General features: G+C 40.3%; 1 protein-coding gene across 10 annotated transcripts in view; it reads right to left on the bottom strand.

The window, feature by feature from the left end:
• tjp1a (tight junction protein 1a) overlaps positions 1-13,761 on the bottom strand; it is a 423,741-nt gene that overhangs the window by 212,065 nt on the left and 197,915 nt on the right. Inside the window, exon 1 of one of the 10 annotated variants that reach the window (XM_034191518.1) lies at positions 63-513. The exons of the other annotated variants lie outside the window; for them this stretch is intronic. Coding sequence (XP_034047409.1) covers positions 63-86 — 24 coding nt within the window. The 5' untranslated portion in view covers positions 87-513. Of the gene's footprint in view, positions 1-62; positions 514-13,761 lie in introns of those variants that run through there. 10 annotated transcript variants of the gene reach the window in all.

Here is a 13,761-nt window from a genome sequence, read left to right as displayed (position 1 = left end):
TCAGTTTCTACACTGGCTGGGACAAAAAAAAAACCTTCTTATCCGGTCAGGCAGGTACTCACCTTATTGGAAGCTTTGGAGGACATTTTGCACTCCTATTCCGTTTCGAAACAAACAGTTTGAAAGTTGTTCTGGTGTCTCTTTTGGTTTATCACAGCGCTGATTTCTCTCCAGTTTTAATTTGTCGCCCAGCAGCCGCCACGCCGGGCTACGCTGTTATTTTATTTTATCCAGGACGTCGGGGACCATGTCACGAAAAGTCTAAAGTTCATTATCTTATCTTCCACTGCTCGAATGTTAGCCTGTCCCCGGGCAGGTACCGAGTCATCGAAGGAGCAGGAAGTTGAGGAAAAACAGGAAAGAGAAGGCCGTCGGTTTCCTCGCTAAGCTCTGGATAAAAAGTTGGTAAGAGTAGGCATCCCTCTGTGTGTGTGTGTGTGTGTGTGTATGTTGGTGCAGCAATGGCAGAATAGTAAAGCTCTCTCCCTCCTCCTCCTCAGCACTGAGCGCTAACCACCGCGTCGTGTCCGTCCGGAGCGGACCATTCCACACACGGAGGGGTGCCCTCTCCTGGAAAAAATGGGGGCATTGATCACAAACCTACAAAAAGGCTCTCATAATAAATTATATTACAGTAGAAACTGTCACTTTATTCATTACTTTATCCCCGTGTCGACTCTGCCTTTTGCGTGTGTTGTTTATAACCGCGGTTAAAAAGGTTCTCCCCTGGTTATCCCGGGAAATAAAGTGCACGGGACAGAATTGTAAAGTAAAGAGAGGAGAGGCGACGCTACTGCTGCCCTTCTTGATGCTGAATGTTCTCTGTCACTACTGTGTTCGGGATTATGCAAGGGCGGCACGCTTTAAATATGAACTCTAAAAAAAAGAAAAACACACAAAATTATCCTTAAGCAAGAAATCACTTATTGGGTAATGACAGGACATTTTAGGACCCTCTTCCAAAATGACATTTGCACAATGGGCATGCTGAGAGAGTTATAGGAGTAGGGGAAGCCAGGGCACAGTGTGTCAGAAATGTTTTGTGACAGCATAAACACATTATGCATAGGTTTAGGTCAATGTATTGTGGATTTAATACAGCAAGTTATTGTTTATAAAGTTGTGTTATTTACGTCTCCCCAAGTGTAATTTATAGGTGTTTAAAATCAATTTCAAAATTTTTGATTCACTGTACCCCAGACACTAATTCACAGTGCACAGTGAATCAGTGCCTGGGGCACAGTCAATCAACTTAGAATATAAAAAAAAAACACGATTATAAAGATTTCTTTAAAATGATTAAATATATGCTGATGCATATACAAACTATAATCCAGCAAACCAGCTATGTAATGTGTCAGTGTCTTATATAGTGATATAAGTCCTTTAGAAACTATTATAAATACAACTGTCATAATTTCTGTTCAAACGTGAAAACAGTTGTTTATATACAAAAATTATAGAAATAATTCATGGAAAAATGTATAAGCTTCAACAAGTAATATTTGTCATCCACTTCATACTGGGGCTTAGTAAATCACCTTCTAGACTGATTCACTGTGCCCCGATTCACTGTGCCCCAGGTGAATGTGACACACTTGAGTTATGTTATCAAATAGCTGATAGTCTGGAGAAGACACAACGCACGCTCATCAGTTGGATGGGACAGTCTTCTAAACTAATCATTTTTTGGGCCACCTTTCCTCTGTTGAGAGAAATAAATACGAGGTCTGTTAGAAAAGTATCCGACCTTTTTATTTTTTGCAAAAACCTGATGAATTTGAATCACGTGTGCTTGCATGAGCCAACCTTGAACCTTCGTGTGCATGCGTGAATTTTTTCACGCCTGTCGATTGTGTCATTTGTTGGTAAGCAGCCTTGTGTGAGGATGGGTGTAGTCTCTCGCCGGATTTTCTTTGCAAGGAAAATGGCGGAACGACTAGAGCAGCACGACTGCATCAAATTTTGCCAGAAACTGGGCGACAGCCAGGTGGAAACCATTCGGATAATTCAGACGGCTTTCGGTGACGATCATATGGGCATCACATAGATTAAGGAGCGGTACAACCGCACAAGACGTCCGCACAACGGTGGAGAGCGAGCCACGCTCCGGTCAGCCATCAACATGCTGAAATGACCAGATCAGTTCCAAAGTGAATGCTGTGGTGATGTGGGACCATCGTGTGACTATCCGAGAAATTGCGGAAGAGGTGGACATCAGCACTTTTTTGGCACATTCCACTGTGACAGAAGATTTGGCCATGAAAAGAGTTGCAGCGAAATTCATGCCGATGGCTGCGGCACGAAGCTGCTGACGGAGCAAAAGCAACTCCGTGTTGAAGTCTCACAGGACATGCTGGACTCCGAAAAATGATGCCCACCTCTTCCACCACTCGGATGATTCAGACGGCTTTTGGTGGCTTTTCAGTCATGTGACTATCCGAGAAATTGTGGAAGAGGTGGGCATGTCACATGGTAGTAGCTCGGCCATCATCTGCACCAGTTTTGAAATCAGGATCAACTTTCCGAACTATTCAAAAAGAACCTGTGCTATTGGGGGGGGGGGGGGGGGGGGGACTTTTGAAAGAAAAGGACCACACCAAAGAAAAGAAGACCTGTTAAAGGTCAAGTTTTGAGGAAGCTGCAAAATTTCTATGGAGTCACTGAAGTTTCTGTCATATGCTGCAACAGATTCATCAAACCACTGAAGTAAATGTCATTTATGGCTGCAAATTAAACATAAAGGGAAAATAAAATAAATAATATACATATTAGAAATGTACTATTCCTTAACTTATATTTCTTTTGACCCTGAGGGAAGATATTGGACCACCTCCTTATACCATAATTAACATTTATGTGGAGGTCCAAGGGAATCGAGAGGGAATAAAAATAAGAGGGAAGAGGGATTTGGAATTTAAGAGTGATTGGGATTGTTATGGTTATAAGTAACACTTGCACTGGAAATTATTTGTTGCTTATTTTTTCTGTAAGAAAACTGCTTGGAGTGGAAAATTACCAAAGCTGAAAAATAAAACTCAAGATTTGTACTATGTGTAATGTAGTTTTCTTTTTGTTAGAATTGATCTTATAAAATTGGTATCGGAAAAAAAAAGTATCATTCAGGAACCAATATCGAAGGCAAGGTATCTAAATTGATACCGGTATCAAAATTTTGGATTGATATCCAGCCCTACCCCCATCAGCTTCCAGCTCTGCCCCTACTATCGAGGAAGCTCCAGTCTGATGCAGGAGTTCCTCAAAATGTTCCATACAGCACCCGATTACCTCCTCAGTTGAGGTCAACAGACTCCTATCCTTACTGTTTCTTCCTGTTAAAAGGGAGTTTTTCCTTCCCACTGTAGCCAAGTGCTTGCTCACAGGGGGTCGTTTTGACCGTTGGGGTTTTACATAATTATTGTATGGCCTTGCCTTACAATATAAAGCGCCTTGGGGCAACTGTTTGTTGTGATTTGGCGCTATATAAAAAAATTGATTGATTGATTGATTGACTGTAGACAGCTTGGATGGTTCACTGTTTTCCTCTCCTGAGGTGCCTCATGGTCTGCCAGAAGCACCTTGGTGGCGACTAAAAGTCCTTCTCCATGGTTACTCCAAACTCCTCTCACACCCACTGCTTTGCCTCCCTCAAAGCAAAATATGACTGAACGGTCCCCCTAAAAATCGGTCTCCCCTGATGACGCGGTTCACCGATTATCACCTCGTTTCTGCTTCAAACTGCACTCCAGTCATCATCTATCTCAGTGACAGATATGTGAAGCTTTTGTACATCATTTACACATAAATTCAGCATTATTTCTTCATAAAAGGCGGCAGAAGCGATCACAGTGTCGCAGCTAAATGAGCTGCTAGCTGATGTGTTCACTGCGCATCGGTCACTTCAAAGGTTCACGGAATTTTATCAAGTCTCTGCTTAAAACGGCCTTGTTTCTGCTTAAAACTAACTTTAGAATGATTTAAGAGGTTTTACCTTTATCACCTGATGGTTAATAATCCCAATAATCCATTTGGCCGCTTTGGGTGAAGAGACTCTGTCTCAGACGTGCTGCTGTGATCCAAAATGACGTATGCGCAGATGCAAAAGGTGGACCGATTTTTAGGGGCAGACTGATTGGTCTGCGACACCAGGTCACATTTCCTCTTCCTTGTTTATACATGGGGGTCATGTAAAAATCATAACATTAGTTAAATAGCATATCTTTCAATGCTGTAAAATTATTTTAAAATGCCTTTTCTGCACCCTGAAAATAACCATCCATCCCTCCATCCATCCATTTTCTTCCACTTTATCCGGAGTTGGGTCGCGGGGGCAGCAGCTCAAGCAAAGCCGCCCAGGCCTCCCGATCCACACACACCTCCCCCAGTTCCTCCGGGGGAACCCCAAGGCGTTCCCAAGCCAGCCATTCTTCAAACTTTAATGCCAACTATTCCATGATCAAGTTTGGGAAGTAAAGCCGGCCTCCCACTGCTAAGATTTTTCATCCCGATTCCAAAAAGAAGGAAATCCAGCCTAATTAAAATAGCAGACAAAATTTGTGTTTCCTTCCATTATTGTTGACCACACCTGAGTAAAGGCAAGTCCCATGACACGAGTGCTTGTGCGCATGTACCGCACAATACTACACCTCACAGTCTATTTAGTACTCTTGCACTTATTACCAGACTTTTTTCCACGCAGCTCAAATGTATCTTTTGTCATCTTATAATTTTTTTCTGTTGAAGACTGCAATGTGCTTTTTGTGGAATTTATGCTATGGATTTATTGCAGAGGAGGATGGACAGAGGCAAAGCCTTCGCAATACCCGATGGACATATTTGATGGCCTTGGGTAAAAATGGGTGTTATTCTCTGGATTTCTTTTTTTTTTTCACTCAGACACAAGTGTGTCACCACTCTGCTGTCAAATGACTGATTAGAGGTTACTGCTGCCAGAGGCAGACTTTCTGCAGGTTACAAGTGTCACCATGCCATAGCTCTGCAGACTGGAACCCGCAACTTCTCTTTTCTCTGAAGCTGCTTCACCTGTTACATAACTAGTATGCTTTGTATCACCATGAAAAGAAATAAATCTATTCTGTTGGGGGGAAAAAACATTAAACCATTATTATTATGGCTAAATGTTTAAAAAAAAGTACTGCATGAATTCACTGGACTGAGAGATGAATTAAATATTTTACTCCTTCTATGTCACCAAACAAAATAAGCACATTCAGAGGAGTGACAACACATACTTCTACACTGTGTGACTGACTTGCTAAACTGACATAAAGTTAGTGATCAGTTTACTTGCAAGATATGTGTAAGCTGTCAAGAATTCATTGTGATGAGACAGCAATTAAATTTTTAAGAAATGGCAGGCCAGCCAAAACTACAGAAATAAATAAACATGATGTTCAGCGGGCAGCACGGTGGATTAGTGGTTAGCACTGTTGCCTCACAGCAATAAGGTTCTGGATTCGCTTCCTGCTTCCTGGTCCTTTCTGTGTGGAGTTTGCATGTTCTCCCTGTGTTGGTGTGGGTTTCTTCTGGGTGCCCCAGCTTTGTCCCACATCCAAAGACATGCAGATTAGGTCAACTGGAAGCTTCAAATTGACCGGGTGAGTGAGTGAGTGAGTGAGTTTGTCTGTCTGTGTGGGCCAGTTTTAGACTGGTGTCCTGTCCAGGGTGTACCCTGCCTCTTGTCCTACAAGTGCTGGGATGGATTCCAGCTCCTCCTTGATTGGAGGAAGTGGATATAGAAAATGAATGAACAATGTTTAGGACATGATAATGGACTAAATTAAGACTTAAAACATTGATGTATCAGCAAAAGAATTTGTCAAATGGTTCTCTGAGACATTGGACAAAACAATGTTTTCAGTGTGTGGAAGAGTCTTAAAGAATACACATCAGTAGTAAAAGTTGTTTTCCTGCTATTTCTTGTATTATTTCTATTTGATTTGTTTATTTATTTATTTATCTATTGCCATAAATCATAAGTGATGGAAAGATATACAATTATTTTGATTGAGTTTTGTGGTACTTGAATGTGGTTAGAAAAGAGATTTCTTAGTTACAAGCAATGAGTACTTTTATCGCAATGGATTTCAAGTAATTCTTCCCAGTATGACACACAATAGGTCAAATAATTTTGATAAAAATGGTTAGATATTGAACTTTGAAATGGTTCCATTCCACAGTTAATTAACCTTTTTAAAAACTACAGTTTTTATTTGTTTGTTTGTTTTGAATAAACAAGAATCCAACCAGCAAAGACTTGTGTGGTGGCAACATCACGCATACCAGTGGAAAATCAAAGTAGCTTACAAATACTACAGAAAAAAAATACTATAATAATAATTACAGCAACCTAAAGAGTTAAAAAGTTGTCAACACAAGAAAAAGTTGGCAATGTGCTTGTGGTTAAAAAGCCACCTCACAGGAAACCACAAATGCCTTTCAGTTAAGTTCTTATGACTTCCTAAACCAAACCCCACCCACCACAGGATTCAACAATCCCAGCCTGCATTGTTTCATAGTTTACGCTCCGTTTCTACCAAACAAGATATGCAGCAGAATAGTGAGCATGCTGTGCGATGTTCAAATATGCAGTTTCATTACATGCAAACAGTGAATACATGAACACAGAGACATGGTGAATAACATTCCATCAAACCTGCGCTCTAATTGTTATGTGTTGACCACTTAGTTACGGTGTAGGTGGTCCAAGTGCTTAATTACTTCCAGATATAATCCTACAAGGGTAAACTACAGAGTGGACGAGCAGAGCAGGTTTGAGAGTTACAAGCAGAGTATGACCTCCACAAAGGTCAGGCTACAGTCACAGGAGGATCAAAGACCTGTTATAGCAGGGAGACACACATTCCTTTGATTATAACAAGGTTTTAATCACAACAGGTCATCACAGACTTTTAAAATAGCTGAAAAAGAGTCACTAAAGTCAGGTATGCCACATGTATGATACATACTAGTATAGACGTTAGCCACTCGCTCCTACTGAAACTCCTTAATCGTCTCTCAGGATCCATCAGGGCTGACAACAGGATGTTTAACATGACGGCTCAGAACGTCAGCAAACACAAATCAACCAAAGCTTGTAAAGATTTCTCCGTAATGCAGAAAGCTAAAACAAACAGAAGCATTTCGCTTCTCGCCCTCATCCAGACCCATGATGCAGTTTGAGAGAAGATGAAGACATCTGTGACACTCCAGTGCCATCAACTCTGTCTGCATCCCTACTCCACTCTGCTTTCTCTCCCATTCTGACACATACACAGCACAGGGGCCCATCACCCTTGGCAACAGACGGCCTCAGAGCTCAGGTGCGCTCATGGAAGAGCAGGCACATGGAAAACATACAGGCCCGCGTTTGGCTGCATCACAGGGTTCACTCAACCCTGCGGCTCCTGCAGCAAGAAGATTAATGTAGAGTGAAACAGCAAAATGTGCACAACCCCCACCCTCAAAAAATGGAAAGCTCATTGTTAATGTGCATGCGCACACGTAAACTCACACTTAACACAGTAAGGAACAAAGACTGTGATGTTTTGCTGAAAGTTCTGAGAGAGACGCTGTCCTGTCTTTATCTGTCCGGTCTTTGTGAGGTCATGTGATTCGGTCTGCACCCTGTTGACTCAGGGCTGTCCTCTATGTCTAGCTGAGATCTTTGTCTCGGCACACTAATGGGAAAAGTCTGGATACACAAGATAAACTGGAGTTGTCAGTAATCTAGATCACGTTTCTGCAGACCAGGTACACCGGATCTACACACTGAGAGTCTGTTAATCTGTTGTCACAAAACTCTGGGGAATTTGTACTGCTTTAGAACTGGTTTCAATGTCATTTCCACCACAGTTTCACTATGATATGATTTAACATGTAGAAAACAAACAAAAACTCTTCAATGTTATACTTTTGTGTGAAATCAAATAAACAAGACACTTGAATTTCATATTGATTAATATGCAAAAAATACACCAAACAACCCTAAAATGTACAAAGTGTGTACTACATAATGGCCATGAGTAGTCATGATCACAAAAAACAACATCAACCTCATTAGTATTTGAACATTAATATTTACATATTAATGATGGCACCAAGCACAACATGCATCGTTAAATATAATCACTCCATCAAATCCCCAGGGAGTACCCGATGAAAGTATCATGTCTGCTGTGTTGTTAATAAGTTATTCTCACCAAAAAAAAACAACAAAAAAATTAATTCATCATGATTAATGTATTAATATGTGGAGCAGGTAGCTCAGTGGCTCAATCAATCAATCAATCAATTTTTTTATATAGCGCCAAATCACAACAAACAGTTGCCCCAAGGCGCTTTATATTGTAAGGCAAGGCCATACAATAATTATGTAAAACCCCAACGGTCAAAACGACCCCCTGTGAGCAAGCACTTGGCTACAGTGGGAAGGAAAAAACTCCCTTTTAACAGGAAGAAACCTCCAGCAGAACCAGGCTCAGGGAGGGGCAGTCTTCTGCTGGGACTGGTTGGGGCTGAGGGAGAGAACCAGGAAAAAGACATGCTGTGGAGGGGAGCACAGATCGATCACTAATGATTAAATGCAGAGTGGTGCATACAGAGCAAAAAGAGAAAGAAACAGTGCATCATGGGAACCCCCCAGCAGTCTACGTCTATAGCAGCATAACTAAGGGATGGTTCAGGGTCACCTGATCCAGCCCTAACTATAAGCTTTAGCAAAAAAGGAAAGTTTTAAGCCTAATCTTAAAAGTAGAGAGGGTGTCTGTCTCCCTGATCTGAATTGGGAGCTGGTTCCACAGGAGAGGAGCCTGAAAGCTGAAGGCTCTGCCTCCCATTCTACTCTTACAAACCCTAGGAACTACAAGTAAGCCTGCAGTCTGAGAGCGAAGCGCTCTATTGGGGTGATATGGTACTACGAGGTCCCTAAGATAAGATGGGACCTGATTATTCAAAACCTTATAAGTAAGAACAAGAATTTTAAATTCTATTCTAGAATTAACAGGAAGCCAATGAAGAGAGGCCAATATGGGTGAGATATGCTCTCTCCTTCTAGTCCCCATCAGTACTCTAGCTGCAGCATTTTGAATTAACTGAAGGCTTTTTAGGGAACTTTTAGGACAACCTGATAATAATGAATTACAATAGTCCAGCCTAGAGGAAATAAATGCATGAATTAGTTTTTCAGCATCACTCTGAGACAAGACCTTTCTGATTTTAGAGATATTGCGTAAATGCAAAAAAGCAGTCCTACATATTTGTTTTAATATGCGCTTTGAATGACATATCCTGATCAAAAATGACTCCAAGATTTCTCACAGTATTACTAGAGGTCAGGGTAATGCCATCCAGAGTACGGATCTGGTTAGACACCATGTTTCTAAGATTTGTGGGGCCAAGTACAATAACTTCAGTTTTATCTGAGTTTAAAAGCAGGAAATTAGAGGTCATCCATGTCTTTATGTCTGTAAGACAATCCTGCAGTTTAGCTAATTGGTGTGTGTCCTCTGGCTTCATGGATAGATAAAGCTGGGTATCATCTGCGTAACAATGAAAATTTAAGCAATACCGTCTAATAATACTGCCTAAGGGAAGCATGTATAAAGTGAATAAAATTGGTCCTAGCACAGAACCTTGTGGAACTCCATAATTAACTTTAGTCTGTGAAGAAGATTCCCTATTTACATGAACAAATTGTAATCTATTAGATAAATATGATTCAAACCACTGCAGCGCAGTGCCTTTAATACCTATGGCATGCTCTAATCTCTGTAATAAAATTTTATGGTCAACAGTATCAAAAGCAGCACTGAGGTCTAACAGAACAAGCACAGAGATGAGTCCACTGTCCGAGGCCATAAGAAGATCATTTGTAACCTTCACTAATGCTGTTTCTGTACTATGATGAATTCTAAAACCTGACTGAAACTCTTCAAATAGACCATTCCTCTGCAGATGATCAGTTAGCTGTTTTACAACTACCCTTTCAAGAATTTTTGAGAGAAAAGAATAGATAAGATAAGAAAGAAAAGATAAGAATTGGGTTGCTATAAACTGAAAACATAAAATAATTTGATTTCTTGTTATGCTAACTGTCTGTGTCCTTGATCAAGACACTTCATCTGCATTGTCCCAGTAAAAATGCAGTAAAAATACAGAAATTTCTTTACAGGACATCCTTTAAATTTTAAGCTGTGAAGCTGTTGTAATTTACAAAAACAAAAAAACGACAACAAAAAATTCATTTGAAACCAGTAACTCGTCATTTTTTCCTGCTAAAACTAATAAAACTAATTATAAAACTAATTATTTTTGTAGAATTTAAGTGCAGTTGTTACTTATTATAATTGTATCCCATTCAATGACATTTTGTTGTGTTGCTCCCATTTCCCATTTTAATAAATGGTTTTTCTAATACAGCTCCAGCTGTATAAGGTGAATGGCGGCTAGACACTAAGATATTTTACTTGAGAGATAAGCACACTTACTGCTTGCGACACTGCACTGTCACACAATAGGAACTACTCTGAAGATATGATGAATTTTATATGTATCATATTGACATACTGTCTCATTTATACAGTACCCAGTAGACAGTGCTGGACTAGATGTGTTCTTAGATGCAAGTTTTATTTATTTATTTAGTCCAAAGCACAAGCACATTCTGGTGACCGATGGTATCAACACACCGCAACCAACCAACCAACCAACCACAACCTCATTTTTAGACCAACATATCCACATGAGGTCAAGTACTACTGTGAGCCAGAGCATGCAGGAGGAGGGTTAAAAAATTACAGGCACCAATAAGCAATCACTGTAGGGTCTAAACACACAGATGTGTTTAAGAATTTAAAGAAATATGAGCTTTAATAAGTCTTGGTCTTAATTTACATTTTAGCTTACCTGTATCAGTTTTCATGGCTGCAGTGCAAACATTTCCTGACTTGCAGTTTTCATCAGAAAGGATTTTCACAAGGAAAAAATAAAATCAATAGGGCGAGCCATGTCCACATATAGTATGTCGTTATACAGTATATCAATAACTCAGAGTGACCGGAAACATGACTGTCCATTAGACCTGTCTCAGTCATTCACTCCCGCTTCATATTTAGTTACTGTCAAGTGGTAAGCATCAGAAATTTATAATGAAGCCACACAAAAGACAGAAAAAGCTGCAGTTCCTTGCCTGGCCACTTGAGGCTGGCCACAAAAAGGAGCATATTGCCATAGACACCCATGATAAAATGTCCAAAAACACACAAATGGGGAGTAGCGACCAAAGCTCCCTGAGGTGAAGCAGTGAAACAGTAAGGTGAAGTTTTGTATGTTGTCATGAGTGTTGAATTTTATTTCATTTAATTGTTTTCAATTCAGTTTTGTTGTGCGTACTGTAGGTTTCTTTGTGGCACAGGAGTTAGACAACCAAACTATAGACCATGGCTCAGTTCCAGCTATATCCACTTCAGAGTACCTGTCTGTGTTCGTGGACAAGCCACTTCATCTACCTTGTCCCAGTCCACCCAACTGCATATACTGTAGGTACCGGCTTTGCTGGGGAGTAACCTGCGATCAAGTGGTGCCCCATCGTGGGAGAGTCATGGACTCTCATCCACTTCACGTTACAGTCTCCAGCAGGACTTTCTCTTTGTTGCATGTACATGCAGACTGTACACACACCGTGAAAGCCATATCTGATTAACATGCTCTATAAACAGCAAAAAAAAAAACAAAAAAAAACCTCTGTGCTTGAAAGGCGAGCAGAGCATTCAGGCTTGATAATATTTTAACATGGGAAAGGTTGTGAAAAAGTGAACTGAGCCTTTAACAAATAACATTCCAGGTGCTAAAGCAGCATTAAGGCAGATCAACTTGTAAATCCACTGTTTTTTCTTACTTGCATAATTGTTCCACTCAAGAAAACTGGCACCCGTTGTAACACTTCTGTACTGAAGCAAATCAATATTTTGCTAACACTTTGAGACCAGCACTCAGTAACAGTCATTTTACTTTGCAAATCTGGTGAGAAAAATACAGTCATGCATACCTTCCACTCACGTGACCAGCCCTTTGTATTCTAAAGAATGAGAGTATAAATTAAAAACAGTGCAAATCCCAAGGTGCATCAAGTGTGTGTGTGTGTGTGTGTGAGGGAGAGGCAGTAAACACTTCATGGAAAACAATTTGACCTTTTCGCTTCATTGTTGTGATGTTTGAATTCAAACTGTAACTTCAAGAAGCATTTTGTTGCTGTCAGTCATAATTACCTCACTGAAGGATGTAATGCTTTTGCCAATGTCTGTTTGTTGTTACTGTTGTTTTAAAGCAGGATTCAACACAAATATCTAAACTAATTATCAGAAAAAGTGTGAAATAAAAAAATGTGTATCATCAAAAATGTATTTTGTGGTGACAACATGTGAAGATCTTTTCTGTGTCGTTGCAACCTTGACGTGTATTTCTGTCCGGTTTATTTGGGATGCAAGTATGAAACAACAATGTAGCATGAGAAAGAGTCCCTGAGACAACAATATGGGATGCTTAACATGTGGGACTCGAGTACACTCCAGATAATGTTTTCCTAGTTTCTGTTTTGTTCAGTAATTACAAAGTATCTGTGCTTTTATTTAAAAATTTCAACAGAGACGGACACACAGCCGGCACTGCAAACTTTTACACACTGTCTCAGGACAGGCCTGCTCTCAACACTATTACACAAGGTAGCAATTATGCAGCAAGTAGGGTTAAAAAAGAATATCAAACATGGTGCAATGTAGCTTTTGGGAATGGCTAAAATACAGAAACTAAAGATTTGAGGTGTAAGGACAATATTTAAAAAATAAGCACTACAGCACATACTGTCCATATACTGACAGCAGCCTTAAAATTTTAAATTCTTAATTTAATATGGATGCATATTCCTCAAACGTCCAACAAGTGCCACCTTTCAAATATGGGTGTTTCAAAGGATTCAAAAATACAGTACAGACTCATGTACCAGGAAACTATGGCAAGCCAAGAAATTTTGGAACATGTCCTACAAAGGAATAATATTATGGCACTGTTTATGTCAGCCCAGGCTCACAGTTTTTTTTTTGTGCTCCAGTGACAAAATGAGTCAAATTTTCGTGACAGGGCTTTTTTTAAACTCACTATTCCTAACCTTACTCCCACCCCCCAACCCTAACCCTAACCTTAACCATAACCTAATCTTACTCCTTCCCTCCACCCTAACCATAACTACCCCCGACATCCCCGCTTCACTTTTAATTTCATGCAGCCATCACGGAATGAATTTGAATTTGTGCTGCCTTGACGAAAATGAGGCGCTTTTCATCACCATAGCATGAACCAATAGAGTAATCCAGAATGGCCGCGGGGCGCAAAAAGTCACGTGACCGATACGTCACATGAAAACCCATCTCTCTCTCTCTCTCTCTCTCTCTCTCTCTCTCTCTCTCTCTCTATATATATATATATATATATATATATATATATTAGATATGAATTATACTCTAAGTCCCACCGAACCTGTCTGTATAGTACTGCTGAAAAGTCTGTCCAGCAGTCATTGTGCAGTCATGAAATTGCATCGAACGCGGCATGACGCCAAAGAGGTGCTCAGCTGTCATCAAGACCTCACAAAGTCCGCTTGGTATCCTTTCACAAACCACCCTGATCGTCATGGTCACCATGGAGTATGAAGCTGCACCTGATTTCCGCAGAAGAATCACGAAGCCT

The sequence above is a fragment of the Thalassophryne amazonica genome, chromosome 2, assembly GCF_902500255.1.
Source record: "Thalassophryne amazonica chromosome 2, fThaAma1.1, whole genome shotgun sequence".
Classification (NCBI taxonomy): Eukaryota; Metazoa; Chordata; class Actinopteri; order Batrachoidiformes; family Batrachoididae; genus Thalassophryne; species Thalassophryne amazonica.
The sequence above is the reverse complement of the archived record's forward strand: the minus strand, read 5'-3'. Positions and strand labels throughout refer to the sequence as shown.